We start from the raw sequence: 18,186 nt of genomic DNA, 5'->3' as shown, positions 1-18,186 counted from the left end.
TGCTGCTGCTGTTACTGTTACCGCCGTCGTGATGACGATAGGTTGCGCTGCGTTCAGATGTTGTGTTGCATTACGTCGCCAAGAAGTTAGTCGCCCGATGCCCTGTTGACCGGTCACTCCACGACGATAACAACAAACTAACATGTTCGAGTTCCGTCGTCGCCGATGATGTTGTTGTGGCCTGTTGGGTCGGTAATGGTTGTTTTGCTGCAGTCGCGTTTTAGTTAGCTGGCGTTCGCTCTCGTTCTTTTTTGTCCTGGCTTCTCGCGTTGTTCGGCGAACGCAAGACATGTTCCTTGGTTCGAGACGCTAACGTTGCGTCGTCATACCTCGACCTCTTCTCCTATAGCTCCCACACCGCTGCTGCTGCTGCTACTGCTGATTCTGTAGTGGTTGACGTTATTGTCGATGTAGTTCTACGCGCGTGACTGACACCGCGATGCCGAAACCAGCGAGAAATCGTTCGTATTATCGGACCCTCTTCGACTCGGATGCTCTTACTGTTACTGCTGGATAACAGAGATAGGAACTCCACTATGCGACATCTGCTGTTCTTCCTGTTTTCGGAAGAGCAGGAACAGACAGAACACACATTTATCGTGTTGTACCTAAAGAAATGGAAATCTCTCACGAACGAATGATAGGAACAATACTTTAGTTCCTGATCATTATCACATTAAAATCCGATAGTGTACACGCTTCTTTGCGCTGTAATCACGTAACAGCTGCATGCGCTAATGTTGCTACGGCTACTCCTGCCCTTGTTACTGGGGCTTATGGCTGCTGGACTGCTGTACCTGTTGGACATAATATGCATGGCCGGGAAATGGGCAGGTCAAGTAATGGGGCGCGCATTCATCAAGAACTTAATCATCCAGAAAAATACGGCCACGGGTGGCTTTCTCTTTCCAGTTCCTTGGCAGCGTTCCCTTTTTCTCTTTTTCCGACTCTATCGCGTTTAGAAGCGCAATACTTGATTGTTGGTCTGTGGCAGAGTTGCAGGAACAGTTCAAGTTGACGGAATCGGCCAAATTTTTGGCGATGTGTGCAATGATAAAATATAGATGAGCAGGCAAGAGGACTGACAGCTTCGGTTCTTGAGCAGCTGTATTATCCCGCTCATATCGAGGTTATGACTAGATCACACTCTACAAGTTGCCAAGGCCAATTCGATTCTGTAGTCTGCTTTGAAAAGAAAACGAAGGCGCACACTAGTTGAAAATTGCTCCGAGTAATTAGATGGTTTAGCCCTTCCTGTGATGAAGGTAGAGGTGCTTGATAATATGGAGTACCAATGACTTGTTTTCAAAGGAGAAGACGAAAATTGCCGAGAAACACTGCGCGTAATAACACAGCTCGCTACACGAATTTAAAGAGAGAAGTTGCTGCAGTAGAAGGCTGTCTGGTAAGGCCGCATCGGACTTTACCGAAAGTACACTCTAAACCTTGGCCCAGATTACGTGAAAAAAACCCACGACCAAAGTAGATCACAAACCATATCGATGTTGAAAAAAAATTAGTTAAGGTTAGTTTACTTGGAAACAGTAATTCGTTCTATTCAACGGTTTTGTACAGTTGGACCAGGAAGTCTGTTTTTCGTACCATAAAATGTTCATATTAGTACCGTTTTCTGTGATATGGCTCTTCTGGCAAACTGCTCACAATACCAAATTTTGGCTGTATGTTTTACCGACTGCTATCGCCACGCCTGTATCATTATTTGCGTTAAACTATGATTATAGTTTTTGTTATGGTCTAATCTCGCACACATATTGAATAGGGCTCTCTGTCCCATAGATTTTCTGCTTCGCTACTTCGTTGTCGTTGTTGCTGTTGTAGCTAGGCCACTCAACTTGACGCGGCCATATCCTCCAAATCAGTGTCAGCGTCCATTTACTGGAAACATAGGTCATACGTTCTATCCATATGTCACCCCGCCATCGAAGAAACCAATGCAGGCCGCAGACTTTTTAAGCAAACTGTCGCTCCGGCAGTTCGCCACTGCTTGTCCGTTAAGACATTGAACCTTTCGAACCGTTAGGTTGCTCGTCGGCTGAACGTTGGGCTTGAAAGCCTCCAGATCCGTAGTCCTGCCTAACCGTCATAGCTTCAAGCGCATACGATAGGCGCACATAAACCCGCGCGCCCATGTGGCTGTCTAGGCTGGGCAGAAGAGGCCGCTAAGTTGTGCTCCAATTTGTTCCTGCTACCGCTAACTGTTCGACTGCCAGAACCTAGCACCATCTAGTCATCCTCGTCACCGAGCTATCCTTCTGTCTATTGCTGCAACTTCTTTATTTCGTTGTGGTATAGTGGTAACTGCAACAGTATTAACGCCAGTCGCTGTAACGATAGCCCTCCAGATGGCGGAATACATAGAGACAGACGGACTGCAAAATATAATAGAGATGCTACTAGTAGCGAGAAAAGGTCACCGGCGGTAATATTATATCCTTGTGTGGTGTAAAAAGGAGCTGGTAAAAACACATCATCTCGTCGATAAACAGAAAAAAAAGTCTATTGTAAATGATTTATACTTGTGAATATAATGAATACGAATCACGTTCGCGTCGGCCGTCTGTAGGTTCAGTTGTCATCGGGTATAGGCAAAAACGTAAAGGGATAACAGAAAAACCGACTCACCTACCAATTGGGTCGGAAAAGTAATGTTGTTTAGGATAGACAGGATGAGCGAATATTGCCAGAGGATTTGGGAAATCAATTTGATATGTAATATGTATTGATCATGGATGTATATCAAAGAGAAACCGAACGAACCCAAGCTAATCAAAAACGTCAAGTTTTTTTTTATACTTTGCAGACGCGCCGTGGTTGGCACATTGTGGATTCGGCAACGAGACCAAATTCGCCGAAAATTTCGTCTGCTATATGCCTGGCATGTGCCGGCATGCAGACCTGTTCTGTATTCTAGCCATTGAGTTTTTGAGAGTTTATCATTATAAAAACATCAACCAGATACCTAACCTTTAGAAGAACAAACACTATCATTTTGCTACAATATCATATGCAGGTTTATTGTGAAAAGTTTGCAATAAAATCAGCTCATTAGCGTCCTTGGCCCGCTCGGAAATTTTCCTCATACAGTAGCGCTCCTCTTTTTTTTTTTTTAAATGTTCTTTGTTATTTTGCTACTACCACCGCTGTTGTCCGGGAAACTTTGTTATTTATCTTCTGTTGCTGCCATTAGAGATTTCCTTACACGGATTCCATAAGAGGCAGACTCGAGTTGGCATCTAGTGGATGGCTACTGCCTGGGAGCGATCGGCAAAGGCGGACAATCGCTGGCGCCGTCGTCGAAAAGGTAGAAAGCGTTTGCTCAGACAGGGTTCTGGGCATACGAGCACACCAGCGCCCTCGGTAGCTATGACAGGAATCTTTCTCTTGGCTGGCAGAGAGTATCGGATCATCTTCTTTCTATCCTTATTACTACTTCAGCTCTCGCCCTGTCGGGACGCGCCGGCGCCACCGCTGCGACCCTCAGTTTTCTCTGGTCATGTTTTTCCGACGATGTTAAGTCGTCCTGAACTTTAGCACAGTTGCTACTGATTCTGGTGTCGACCCTGTTGTTATTCAACTTTTGCCTACAAAGAGAAATATTACGGCAACGTTTACTGGATGGACAATGAATAGCGTCTGATCTGGCTCGGTCTCGTCTGTCTAGCGTCGAAGCGACCATAGAACAGATTGGCTATAATAAGTAGACAGGCGCTAAGCGTAGATTTTTTCTATGAGCTGATTGTTATATGAGAACAGAGCATTTAATGCTAGTGTTTAGTATATGTGTGTGGTATAAATAACAATGATGGTAGCCTCTGTTCATGCTATACTATACGCGTGTTTGGTTATACACGGACAAAAATTGCTATTGAACAGAAACAGCTTTATACAGCAGCTGTGTTTAAACAATATTTTAAAAACTCCAAACTGAACTAAATTGCGGAAATGGTATCACACATCAGATAAATCTAATGTACGTGCAAAATTGTGTGATCTTTCATGGTACGCGTATCGATGCGAGCCATCAATTAACTAGACTCCGCTAAAATACACATTCATGCACGCAAGTAAACCGTCCCTCGTTCCGTTTCGTTGCCTGACCCAAGCTATATTGGAGTCTAAATACAGCCTTTCTGTTATGCTTTTTCCTCAAGATTATCATATATGATGTATTAACAGTATAACACTTTTCGTCCATTAAACGCACGTCTTCCTTGCACGTTCTGTCTGTTTACCCATGTCCCTTAGAAGGTATCCTAAAGTTTGCCCATCGCAACTCTATTATATTGAATATTTTAATTTGCATTGCATCACAATCTATATTTTTTATTGCCTGATGTATAGACTGTGTGTATATGCTTGTAGTGTACAGTACCAGTTCATAAAAACCATTGATTTTTCACTACTAAAATGATCAAGCATCATTAGTTAGTCATTTCGCTACTTATCTACACAGTAGCCATTACTATAATGTGTTGAAGGGATTTTTCCCACCGTTATATATACATTTTCTATCAACATCATAAGCACATCCACCAAACTAATAGTTCGTCATTTAAGATCGTCGTTGTGTAGCATTCACATACAAATATATATACAAATATATAGGTATATATATATATATATATATAATCTGTCATTGATTCCCCGTATCACTCTATAGCAGTATGCTGCTGTTTTTGTGGATGTTGTCATTTTCGGCGTATTATTTCTATTCTCTGTTGATCATTATTCATCATTATTTTATGATCGCTATTGTTGTTGTTGTTGTTGTGTGGTTTGTGCTTTGCAGCCTTATATGAGCCCTCGCTTTCCTGGAGGACCCCGGCCACCCGGTGGGGTCAGAATGCCCCAGCAGGACTTTAATGTGAGTTGTGGTTCATGTCATTGTCGTTGGTAGTTTGCTGATTGCTAGTGCCTCAGTTTTTCCTGTCACCCTTTACTGTACGTATCTTCTTCTCGCTGTTGTCGTCGTTGTTGTTATTGTTGTTGTTGTTGTTGTTGTTGTTGTTGCTGTTGTTAATGCTATCGGCAGTTGATGTCGAAGATGTTATCCAAAATCAGATTTGTTGATGTTATCAGATGGTCCTTGTCGTTAGTTTTAATAGTTCATGGAGTCGTTCGTTATCTTTGGCCGTTAAATCTACCTGTTTGTTCCTTACTTCTTTCCACGGTTCTCAATCAATGCTGGCCTTCATTTCTGTTCTCTTGTCACTTTGTATTTTTGTAAAATATTCGGTGCGTCTTACTGACATTAAAGACACGTCGGTTGTTTTACGTTTCGATGTAATTAATCCTGGAACGTATTTGCCATTGCCTGAAAGGGTTGTCTTTTATGCGCAAGCTAAATCGCGTAAGTGAAACTAAAAGCCGTCGAACAGAAAATTTTAGCCGATCAAATATTGTGAAACAGGAGCCATTTAAAATCACCCCGATGGTTACAGAGAGTTGACAAAAAAAGCGTAGGCTATGAATGTTGGGTATGTCCTTAACACCAACATATTTTAAATCACTATTATCTATAACAAGTATATAGTGCATTCTGTGTATTTTCTAATCCGATTCATGTGTACACCTTTGAAAAACTATGTTTATACTCGTACTATTTCCCTCATCGTATCAGTTTTTGCGATTGTGAGATTTTTTTTAGCTATTTCTACTGAAAGATGTAAAATTCCTGGTGAGTATAGTATTTTATTGTGATGTATCTGCACACATAGTAGTATCCCTAATAACCTAAAATAACGCTCTGGTGCTTCACGTCCCAAATTTACTGAAGCAAACCAAAATTTTGTTTCATCAGATTTACGTAATTCTAATTTAAAAAAGAAATCATAAGGTAAGATTACTTTATGGGGTAGACACTGTATTTGGGTTTTTTTTCCATTGCGCATCAGTGACAGCTAAATGAGGCTGCTACAATAGGCCTCTAAATACAATCATAATAAAGAGTTCTGTTGTTGTTGGCGTTCGGTGCTGGTTCGTTTACACTTCAGCCGGGCGGAGGCCCTGGTGGGATGCCCGGCCAACCAATGATGCCCAACAATATGGATCCGACACGACCAGGTACGTGCTGATATCACACTCAAGTTTCGACCTTACTCGCTAATATTTTCTAGTGCAGGTCGTTGCACTAGTTCAAAGTGAATGTATATGTATATACATATATATCTTATCATGTGTTTAGTCGACTATGTACAAATCGTAACTAGTATTGATAGCTTAAGATAAACGGGCCATCGCGGCAAAAGTTCTCATTGCGCGCCCCTTTAAAGCTAAACTCTACGCGACAGCCTTCATTAACTGACAAACCTGAATTTAAGTAATAGGTACTCGATGACAAATTTTGTAGCACTTGCTTACTACTGTTTAGTGCTATTTCGTTTAAGCATTTATGTTAACGTCTATGATTATTACACTGCGTCTATCATTGTTCCACGAACCTATACATATATGTATACATGTGGACATATATATGCTTTTTAAGGGTTCCTTTAATCGATTAGAGTAGGATGACGAACGGGGCAGGCCTAGAAGCACTCAGCAGGGGGCTTTAGCAACACTTTTTATCCCCTTCCGTATGTGTCTCGCGCTAAAACATTGATAATACAGCATACCCGTTCCCTGCAGGTTCAGTTGCCTATTCTCTAAACATTGTGTATGTTCGCGCTCGAATTGTCCTTTGCCTAATATAAACCTCGTATATATGCGAATATTAATAAGGTAAAATACATTGGCCTCGTAGACATATAAATTGGATATTTGAAACTAAAAAGCAAATAGAAAATTTAAAATATTCTGCGCAAGATTGACTTGGAGATCGGTGGTTGATAGCAAATGATCTGATCGACGTAACAATTCTTAACGTCGTAGAATAGCGCAAAAGCAAGTAATATAATAGAAGAGATAATATTAGTGATATTAATATCGATGAAATGTTGAAAAGAAAAACGGGGGAGGAGGCGCAAAAATGGTGGGCGCTTGTTTATTATTATTATTATTATGAGTCAGTCTTGAGTTCGACAACTAACCGTTGGGGTGGTGTGATGACTTTGTGTGTGTGCGCTTGTGTATATTATCTATTTGTAATTTGCGCGCCCGCGTGTCCAACCTACCGCCCTGATGGCCATGTTGCTGTTACTGCCGTAGGTGAAGGTGGTGAATTCGTCGGATGGCAAGGTAAGGCCCAGTCAGCCTCAACCCGCCACCGCGCCACCGTGCCAACAACTTCCCAGCAACCAAAAATCCGCCACCCTTCACTATCATCATTACAGCTATCATTCCTCGTGCCCACCACCCTCATCCTGGATCCATAGAAGAAACCCTAATACGAGCTACTGACCCATTTACCTGCCTACTACCTGCCGAGAGTTTTCCCCAGATATCAAAAGGGTGTCTGAAATTTTTAAAAACAATCTCACTGTACCCCACTGGAGAGTGTCTTCTTTATCCTTCCAAAAACGCTAGGTCTCAATCTCGTCTAAGTAACAGTAAACATCCTTACGATAACAGAGAGTAAACCCATCAATCAATCCAAACCCATCAAATTAGGCAACAAATTTCATTGGATATGGAAAAACATTTCTTTGGATCGTATTTGAATCGGAGATATTTCTTGTCGCAAAAATTTGGACTAAGAAAACGCTGACTTGTTTGACTGGGTCCGTTAAATCGAATCCTCGTGTTCACGCACACTGATATAAGAAATCTTATCATTAATATATTTTCTTCTAATCTCTTTTTCGAATTGTTTTTCTTGCATTACACCTCAAGTTTCCTGCTTTGTTTTGTGTTCGAAACCCAAATCTATCTATTTCATGTTCATTGCATTATTATCGCAATTATTATATTGCTGCAAGAAATTGGTTATTCTCCCATCCTCCAAAAACCCTTCTGCATCAGTCGATTCCCCTGTCCCACTTCGTCTGCCTGTAGGAAGATTCGAATGCCATTTGCCTAAGAAATCTTCTTGCGGGATCCCATATGCTCCACAAACGCCATTGTCACTTGTCACCTCCATGTTTCTGGCTTGCAGGGCTGCCACTATTGTTGCATTGCCTCGTTCGTCTCATACGTACCCCCCCCCCCCCCCCCGTTTCGCTTTCCTCATCCCCCAACGTTAACCCAAAACGTGGCTTTACAACTACAAAGTGCTTGTTTTGCTTTTCATTTGGATGTTGTGTATCAAAATTTCGACAAAATCTTTTTAGCACAATATTGGAACTGATAGGGTTTCGTGAATCCATAGGGTGTTATAATTTGAACTATATTTGGAAAAAGTTAACATTTGGTTTATTTTAATTTGGGTGCCACAGAGCGTACAGCTTTTATGCTTTGCCTTAATTGGTCAGTGGATATTGTGAGCAATTTGGGTTTATTATTATTACTATATTGCTATCATGATATCTTTTGGCGTCCTGCATGCTCTATAAGAAGAGAAAAAACTCGTAGTAAGAACTAAGTTTTATTCATTAAAAATATTTAATTCGTCAGTTTCAAAATTGAAATCTAAATGAAGTCCGGGATGTTATGAAAATTACAGTTATTAGAAAGAACTGGTTTTGTATGACTTATTCGTTGTCCTCAAAGTGTTTTTACGATTTATGAGTAACGGTTGAACCTTAACCGATGCACTTTTTTTCCATTGGTCTCTTGTGTATCTACGTTGATGCGTCGTGGTTCGCAGGACCCCCGCAGATGAATCCAATGAATCCTAGAATGAACCCTCCTCGAGGACAACCGATGGCACCCCTTAACGCGGTAAGTAGAAATTGCGACTCCTTCCTCCTCCGACTATACTACATCTCACCACAGCATTTGAAATATAGACAATTAAGCTATAGTTAAAACTTAACTAAAAACATTAAATATTCTACACATTGTACTTTACCTTTGCGAGAATTATATCTCTTTAAATTATGATTGTATTATCGGCAGTGACTGGAGCAGTGTTTCTTCTATTAGCAATAATGTGACCCTTCTAAATTTTCTTACGATATAACAGTACGGCGGAATGCGGCCGCCACCAAATGGAAGCATGGGTCCTGGCGGGCCAGGCGGACCAATGCCAGGAGGTCCAGGTGGTCCTGGAGGTCCTGGTGGACCTGGAGGTCCTATGGCAATGCCCGGCGGGCCGGGTGGCAGACCATGGGGTCAACCTGGTACACCAACTAGCATGGGCTATCAGTCGGCGTCCCCGGGTAGCCATTATGGAGGTCCCCCGGGGGGCGGACCTGGAGGACCTCCTGGTCCCGGAACTCCTATTATGCCTAGCCCGCAAGGTAAGTAGTTCAAAAAGCATTATAATAAAATTTCACCCGTACCATATATGAAATAGATAGATCCCACATAGATTTACAGGGTCATTCGGCACAACATGTTTCTTTTCCCAGGCCTCTATCCTATGAATGATAAATGATAGAATACCTAGTGCGTCCGAATATACCTAATACCAATGGTAGTAAAAGATTACACAGAATAGAGCAAATGTTATCCTGCTAATTTGATGAATATATCCACATACGGAAAACGTTTTCAAAGTGACGGTACAGCTAAGGAAATAGATAATTATTTTAGTTACAAGAAAAGTCGTTGGTCGACTTTCCACTTTGAAAGTCATGAAATGTTAATATTTCGCTTAACAATTTCGGGAATGATTTTTACGTCGTCCCTACTGGATACCTATGTATTGTCCATGACTAACGGACTCTAAAGTTCGAATGAAGATATTCAATGCCTAACCCTTTAGCATTGACAAATTTAAAAATTCACTTTAACTCGGCTCTCATTCCTTCTTCTGCCGTATTTGTTGTTCCTAAAGAAATCTGTGATTGGTCGAAAGTCTATCTAGATAAAACTGATTGTCTGCTACTGAAATTCAAAGGCGCGTATTCCTTAAGGTCTTCGGCAATAATCCGCAAAAACTGGCTTGTCTTTGCCTATCTCCCCTTCTTATGGCAATTCCTATCACTTGCTTTATTTATTGAGCTCGTGCTGCTCATTCTGTTCTTTGAAGCGCCACACAGCCTAATCCAACAACCTATCAGCCTACCGACGTGTTTATTTATTTTTTTTTTCGTTTTTTCCTACTTTCTTCCCGTTTTTGTTGTCCTTCATTTATCAATCAATCAATCAATCAACTCTCTCTCTCTCTCTCTATCGTATTTCTCTATCGCGCGGGCTACTTCCACGGCGTCGACGTGAATTCGCAGGTGGCCAGGGCGGTACAGGAAGTCCGTTCTCTCCCGCAAGCCAAGGCAATCACCGAATCTCAACTACCCCTAACCCTTCCGTAAATCCCAACAATCCGAACAACCCCTCAAACAGCAACAACCCAAACGGAGCCGCCAACAGCCGAAGAGGTGCCTGAGATCTCCCTACCTACCGATTATGTCGTCATCGCCCCCTAATTAATAGGGCGTAGCAACTCGAACGTCACTGCTTTATGATTTCCCGCTCTCGGTTCGCTTTTCGGTTTTGTTGCTTGCCATTATTCTCGTTTCTTATTGTTTCGCTAACACCGTTGAAACATACCATCACCATCATATGATGTAGCGATCATTCTGAATTATCCTCTAACAGTGCTAACCCCTAACTGTTCGGCGTCTGTTGACGGTCCTACACTAACTATCTCTGTATATTTATTACTGCGAGAAATGTTACTAATCGCAACGGAATCATGATCCATGTAAGGTCCATTATCCAAGCCGTAGGTTTTTATCGGCATTTTTGTCGATTCGATGCCTTTGAAACGGACAAAAAGAGAAAACTGCTTTCGCTAACTTCGTTCGAGGTGTTGCAACTTCTGCGATATTAAAAACATTAGGAGCCTAGCTCGAACTATACTGGTCTGCTACTCGACGGAGATCTAAAGAAAAAGGTGCAGTTTCTTTTTAGCCCTTGTCCCAGGGTTTGGAAACAGCTAATTTTGTTATAAGCTTCAAGATAAAATATCAGTGCAAAATTTCAACTCAGACAAAGGGAAACGTTTTTGTTTAATAGCCGTGTCATTTACTGCAAGAAAAAGGGCTTTCAATTTCGTAATTCCCCTAACCTATTTAATTATAGTTAGTCATAATATTTAATGTATGGCTCAATCGTAAACCAAATGGCTGGACTTCAAGTAATCAGATATACAAAAGCTGTCATTCAGGACGCTTCAAGAAGACCAGCGTAACTGTTTCTTTCGTAGAACGTACTTTATTCTGTAGGATGATCGTAACTTACTTGACGTTATAATAGAGCCTGGAATGTTACGTTATGCCTCTAATGGATGATCCTGTTTATCAAATAAATTTCACGTAAGTTTGTAAGGTACATTTATATCTATTAGACATGAACAGAGATGTCTTTGGGGAACTCTCACACATGCTAGAGATATTTGCTTGCATGTTTCAACAACAACAGTAACCCTGGGTCAAAAAAGTATCGAAAATTTGGCTCCGTTACACTAGCCTCATTCGTTTAGGTCTCAGTCGCCCATTTCAACGTGCGTGTTCCTGTGTATCGCTTTTAAAAGAATTTTTCGAACTCCATCTCAGGAGAAGATTCCAGCTTTTGCTTCTGGATTACCTCGATCGTCTTAAAGCCATTTTCTTTCAGGTAGTTGTTTAAGTTCGGGAAGAGGAAAAGCCACAGGGGCTAGATTTGCTGAAAACGAGAATTGGGGCAACCAAAGCATCGACCTTTTTCTGTAAAGACATGGTACAGATAGCAATGTGTAGGCTGGTGCATTATCGTAGTGACAACCATATTTTCGCCTAGAGTTCAACTTATTTTGGCGGACGGCAGTACGCCACTTATACGAAAGTTGCATACTGCTGTATATTGTATTGTATATATATGTATATATTGATAATAAATCTAGTGATAACAAATCTGAACTGATAATAGAATCGTTAGACATAAATTTACGATGCACGACTTGGCGGTAGACAAAAAGGACAATGAGAAGAAGCAGTTTCTGACGTGGATCTCTTAAAGAGCTTTTTCCGGTCTGGACTCACCCTTAAAGCAATGCTCAGACAATTTCACTCAATACCTCACGTCTCGTCATTGTAATGAGAGCAAATCGGGCTCCTCTTTAAGTGTTTTAAGGATCTCCTCAGGCGCTTCATGACAAACCTGAATTGGTTTGGGATCAAGGTCCTTAAGCACAATCCTTGCCATGAGTCCTCTTGCTACTGATTTATTTCTTAGAATGGTTCTATATGATTCTTGTAAAATGTCTAGCTTTCCTACGAGCTCTTTTAGGGCTATTAAAAGATCCTTTACCATGATTTGTTTTTCTTTTTCCACGTTTTTGTCCGTACTTGCTGTGACAGGCTATTCGGAATGAGTATTGTCTTTAAGACTCTCTGGTTCTTTACGAGTTTAACGAAACTTATATACTCGGCATTGATTCATAATCAATGCCCCGAAAAGCTTCTTAGAGCCTTGGTACACTCGTGGGCACGTTATTTGGTTTTTAACGCAGGACGTAATCGTGTCTTTTTAGTACTCCATTCTCAGCTTCCAAAAAACAAACAAACGTGGTTAGAATTTAGTCACTTTGAAACGCCTGTAAAATGGCAAACACAAATCCAAATTCTTTGAAGTTTCGCTTGTTTACAGCCGAGGGGCAGACTGGTGTGATGCCGTAAGCACATTTACGTGTCGGCCTTCAGCCAACAAAAGCTAAGCGCTATCGATACTTTTTTGACCCAAGAGTATCTATCGGTTTGTATGTGGCTCTTCTCTAACATCATATCTTGTATAGGTTTAACGAGAAGACACTATCTGGTATTGTATGGTGACGATAGTGCAACATAACTACTATAGCTTTTGAATATAAACATTTTAACACATTTTTCCCCCCTCTGAGATCGTTTAGCTACTTTGGTATATACGAATCTTCTACGCAACTCATTTTATTTCATAATATGACATTATTAAACAGTAACACTATCTGTCTACTCTAACTTAATCTTCCATGCTGTTCTATTTACTTTAGTGTCTTTACCTCCGTCTTCCATTGTTACCGCCACCTAGATTTATCGGGTGTTGTTGCCATGTTTGCCACAACAATAATCATCATCATTATTATTGTTATTCTTTTACAACGATTATTGAGTGACCTCGCGATTCTTTTCTGCCGTTCTTTTTTGTCTTTCTGTGTGTGTGTGTGTGTGTGTGTGTATGTGTGTGTGTGTGTGTGTGTGTGTGTGTGTGTGTGTATGTGCGTTTTTTTCTACTGTTGATACGTTGTGTCCATGCCAAATTGCTGCTGCTGTTGCTTCTGGCAAACCAACGATATTTCAGACTCTTCGAACTCAGGCCAGGACGGGATGTACACCATGATGAAGTCTGTTCCTGGGGGAGGCGGCGGCGGGGGTGGGGGTGGTCTACCCGGCTTCGGGATGGGCGGTGGAGACGGAAGCGGAGCCGGCCTACCGGGTGGTCCGCTAGGCGGTGTCGGAGGTGCAATGGGTGGCCCCGATGGGGGAATGGGACCCCCGCTCAACGGTGACGGTCTCGACGGAATGAAGAGCTCCCCAGCGAACGGGCCGAGTACACCGCGCGAGGACGGCGCTCCTATAGCTGACTACGGCATGCCCTTCCCGGAAAACGTAAGCGACGCCAATCTATTTCCGGGAGTCAACGGCCACAGCTTCTAAACGTCCGAAACTGATCCCCCTGAAACAACAAGATTCCCTGAACTCATAACTGCTTCTACCAAGCTACCGCTTCTACTACCACCAGTAATTCTTCTCCACCATCACCACTACAACAATCTACTGCTGCGTGTGTGTGTGTATGTCTACCATGGTGATGATCATGACGATCCGCAAATAAGAGCGAAAGTTTTTTCGCCTTTGTTTCTCTACAAAAGTAAAAAAAAATTAGGAACACCTCTTCTCTATGGAGTCTCTGCGGTCACTGCTAGTGCACTGACTGTGTTGAAGGGTGAAGATAAAAATTGAGGAAAAGCTAGCGCGAAAGAGAAAGCCATAGGTCGAAATAAACGTAGACCGAACAAAAAAAAAATACAGATAGCGAAATGAAGAAAGAGCCGAACGGCTTGAACCGTCCCCTCCACAAGCATGACGACAATCATTGGTTGCAACGGCACTCAAGTTGCCAGAGCACCGTGAGGCTATGGTGTGCGACCTCGGGTCGCAGGGCAAGGCTTGCGCATGTATGCATTAAAAAGGCTCGCTACCTATTGTTGAAAAGAGAAAAACATCTCGACAGAAGGAGAAAGATAAATAACAAAAAAAAAAAAAATGAGACCTCGTCGTCCATAAACTGTGTTACTACCACACATTGGTCTGTCTGACTCTGCCAAACCAACAATTGCACTTGTACGACAATTACAACAGAACCACTGCTGCTGCTGCTTTTACTGCCAATCTGCTAATACCACACCACCGTTACACTACTCGTTTTTTTTCCATAGAGAAATCAAGTAATGATGACAAAATGACCAAGCACGCCCGAATCAATCACAATACGAACTGTTATGTATCCTACAAAGTTTTATGACCACCAGTAACAAGTAGTAAAGGCTTTGATGACCGTATGTTTGTCGTAGACTGGCAAACATAAAAATAAACCCCCTCTCCCCATGCCCATTAATTAGGGAGGAATCTATGACAGAGTTGAGGTAACTTCCCCTCAGAGCTGGGAATCTCTGATCTCTCTGAGAATCGTTTCTCTTCTGATCGTTTTGTTGGGTCAGTTTGTTTATTAAAGGTTCATTGAGATAAGACGCTGCCCGATAAGTGCCCGTCTCAGATGCCGGAAGCGGACGAATAAAGAGACAGAGAGAGAGAGAGAGGAGAAACTTTCGAATGAGGGAAAGGGAGAAAGTGTGTTGTATTGTCCGTAGAAACAGGGCAAAACAAAAGAGAGACACCGAGCAGAAGAGTAGAGCTAAAACAGAAACTTTTTCTGTTGTCAATATTGTTTATGTCGTCGGTTATATGTTAACATGAGTTATAATAAAGAGAATAAGAAAACGAAAAAGAATAATTAATAGTAATCAGATGGCCCATAACTGCATACGGGCTACAGCTGCAGAGTCCCTTGTCCCCTTGTTTCCCCCCTGAATTTTAAAACCGAAAAACGGTCTGAATGCCAAAATGGATAAGCGAAAAAAGTAAATGTAGAAAATTAATTTGCGAATTCGAATGACGCTTAAGAGAGACGCTGGACTGAGCGCCGCTGTGTGATAGGTGCGAGGCTCGGAAAACGACGGACGCCATCTGGGCAAAGCTTTCCCCCGACTGAGACGGCTCAAACACGGTTCCCCCGCCACCCCCGCCTCTTCCACCTATTCAACCCTTCGTCCCGTCCTGTCCTGTCCCGTTCCGTCCTTCATCCGTAAATTCGCCTAGCCCCACCCAAAACCTAGCCCCATTTCCGAGTCCCTATTATCCCCGGTCCCCTCCCCCCGATTATTCCCAAACAGCAGCTCCTTGCCGCCTTGTCCTTTTCCCTTTAATACCTCCTACGCCTCCTAAACAACAACAGCAACAACAACAAAAACAACAAAAACAACCACAACATCCACTAATATTCGAACAACACATACAATACATAATCAACAATACGCATAATCAAACAAGAACTGAATACATCACATCATATTGCCTTATAATTATCATATTAACACACATCTCACAGCAAGAGAAACACGCTACACACGCACACGTACAGAGTCTCACCACAGTCACAACTCCAATGTGACGTCAGCCAACTCCACAGTACGACACACACGATATTCACGACCACCCACAACAGTCAGCATACGAAAAACAATCATTACATGCTAATGCCGACTCCGTTGTGGCCGAGCCAGCGACAGGTGCGCATTTTGAGATTGACGCAGAGCGAATCGCCGACGACACTGTGCCATGCCCAATCTCAATGTGCGTCCACGACGTGTGCGCACCGCGAGCACCAGATCGCGGGCGCGCGAAACAGTCCAGCGTCGTTCGAGGGCGACTCACCCGCTGCCGCCGGACGTGACGCGATGTCGTAATGGCTATTGAGTCGCATCGACATGGGAGCGTTGCGCGATCGGCGATGCGCCGGCGTCGACTTCGATCGGTTCGAGTTAACGCTGGACTAACGGTTGGTGCTGTTCTCGTGCCTGGCATTTTGTTGCCATTTCAGCAACAGACGGAGAGTGCGGCCATCCTGAAGATCAAGGAGAGCATGCAGGAGGAGGCTAAACGTTTCGAAAAGGACACGCCCTCGGACGGTGGACCCACCGACTACTTCATGCAATAGAAAAAAACAATTAAAACAACTACAAATATGACCACAACAACAACAACAAGATATAAAAACAACCAAACCGTCAACAAAGTATCAGCAGTTAATAGAATCGAACTCTAGTATTTTGTCACACAGTCACAAAAACATCGACAAGAACAGGACTAACAAATATTAGAAACAAACATCCGCGGTATAATATTATAGCATGTGGCGATATTATCAGGGCATTCTTGAAAATCACTACAGTTAGTGCTATTGTTACCAACGAAACTAAAATCGTCATGAAACAAACAAGCCCTTGAAGATTCAGACCATCCATAACAACTGACCTCCCTAATTAATAGCCAGTTTGATCTTACCTTTGAGTGGCAGTAAATCCTCTATGCCCAGACAGTAATAGTCTAATGGCTCTTATCTAAAAATATGTTCAAGCAGAAAAGAGACAATAAAAAATAGAAACAGAGAGCTTATATGGGTAGTGAGAAAATCCAGGTCGGATCAACGGACAGCTTTCTATTTGCTGAACTAAATAACGTCTAGCAAGTTTATTGTTTAGAAAAACCCAATATCCTCGCATTTCAAGGGATGCTTTTGCAGTATTATTATTTTTTGGCTGGACACATGTAGACGATTGCGATTACAATCATATATGTGAGCGGTATATTTCGATTTCTATATCTTTTTTTGTACAAATATCCATATATGTTTGTTTATGTTTGGGGACTGTAACGAAAGTGATTTTAACTTTTGTATCGTGAATCTCATGCGCCATTCTGGAGTCGCGAGTCGCTCGAAGTGGAAGTTTGTTAAATTTCAAATTAAATTGGGCGATCAGCAGCACCCTGCCTCTTGTACTAAACTATCAACATGGTGCATTGCTTTTATAGATTCTCTAAGTTCCTTTTTTGCTTCTCCAGGGAAGGCTGCAGGAGATAGACTAAATTTGATGTAGCTATTATCTTGGCCTATCGGTTAGCTTTATGTTCAGTATGTATCGAACAAATTTACCTGTTGTTTAACAACATGCGTATCAGAAAAGGTTTCCACATAGGCAACGTATTTATTTTGAAAGGTTTTCTCTTTAGATTTAATTGGCTGGGAAAACAAGGAGACGTCTGTAAAAGCCTCAAAAGTTATTTTAATATGCTAATTACGCAATGTAGCCGTATTAAACGAACGGAAGAATGTTAAACTTATCCAAACCCTGTTAACCTACACGGCCTTCAATCTGAATACGCTCGCCGCGTTGGTTCTTGGGTTGATGACGGCGCCAAATATCCATATGACGAGTTTCAAATAATGAAAAAAAAAAGAATTACCGCCCAGTTTCGACGAGGAGACAGCCCACTGAGGAAGACCATAACAATAACAGCAACACAGTAAGACAGCATTTGAAATTAGATGAACATAACAATAGCCATGGTTACGGTCAAAACCATTACAGCGACAACATCGATTTATTAACAATATACCATTATTACAAATATCACAGCATCAATTACGTACTAACTGATGCTAAAAAACGAAGTGACAACAATAACAACAACAAACACTTTCTCACTTCTGTAAATTGTCATGCCCAATGATGTAAATACATGTAATGTCGAAATACTACTATCAATTGTGTTGGGTGTCAATAATGGCGTAAGGTAAGCGGAGATCAGAACAGTATGGTGATTCATTAAGTGTCCATGAAAACGCTAGGAGAAAAGGAACGAAGCAATCATCTAATAATACAAGGGATGATAAATGGAGAAACAAGTCAGCGAGAAGAAAATCGTGATGGCGTCTTGACCAACCGCAGCACGTAGATATCATGAAGAACATACGGAAGAGCGCTACAGGGTAGCGAGACAGAAGAAGCGGAACTGAACACAGTAAATAAATATAAATACTATATATAAA

General features: G+C 41.9%; 1 protein-coding gene across 16 annotated transcripts in view; it reads left to right on the top strand.

Moving 5' to 3' along the window:
* The window catches only part of LOC111245769 (single-stranded DNA-binding protein 2-like), a 90,760-nt gene that overhangs the window by 68,150 nt on the left and 4,424 nt on the right, over positions 1–18,186 (top strand). For 6 of the 16 annotated variants that reach the window (XM_022794507.2, XM_022794506.2, XM_022794512.2 and 3 more), the window contains 8 exons: positions 4,811–4,885; positions 6,015–6,084; positions 7,168–7,197; positions 8,705–8,778; positions 9,023–9,299; positions 10,230–10,379; positions 13,318–13,625; positions 16,177–18,158. In XM_022794507.2, the coding sequence (XP_022650242.1) occupies positions 4,811–4,885; positions 6,015–6,084; positions 7,168–7,197; positions 8,705–8,778; positions 9,023–9,299; positions 10,230–10,379; positions 13,318–13,625; positions 16,177–16,293 (1,101 nt within the window). In that variant the 3' untranslated portion in view covers positions 16,294–18,158. The remainder of the gene's footprint in view (positions 1–4,810; positions 4,886–6,014; positions 6,085–7,167; positions 7,198–8,704; positions 8,779–9,022; positions 9,300–10,229; positions 10,380–13,317; positions 13,626–16,176; positions 18,159–18,186) is intronic. The other 10 variants (XM_086980432.1, XM_086980431.1, XM_022794514.2 and 7 more) reach the window with 5 other exon arrangements.

Source organism: Varroa destructor, unplaced genomic scaffold, assembly GCF_002443255.2.
Source record: "Varroa destructor unplaced genomic scaffold, Vdes_3.0 BEIS01000002.1, whole genome shotgun sequence".
Lineage (NCBI taxonomy): Eukaryota > Metazoa > Arthropoda > Arachnida > Mesostigmata > Varroidae > Varroa > Varroa destructor.
Note: the sequence above shows the minus strand (reverse complement) of the source record. Positions and strands in the feature narration are given on the sequence as shown.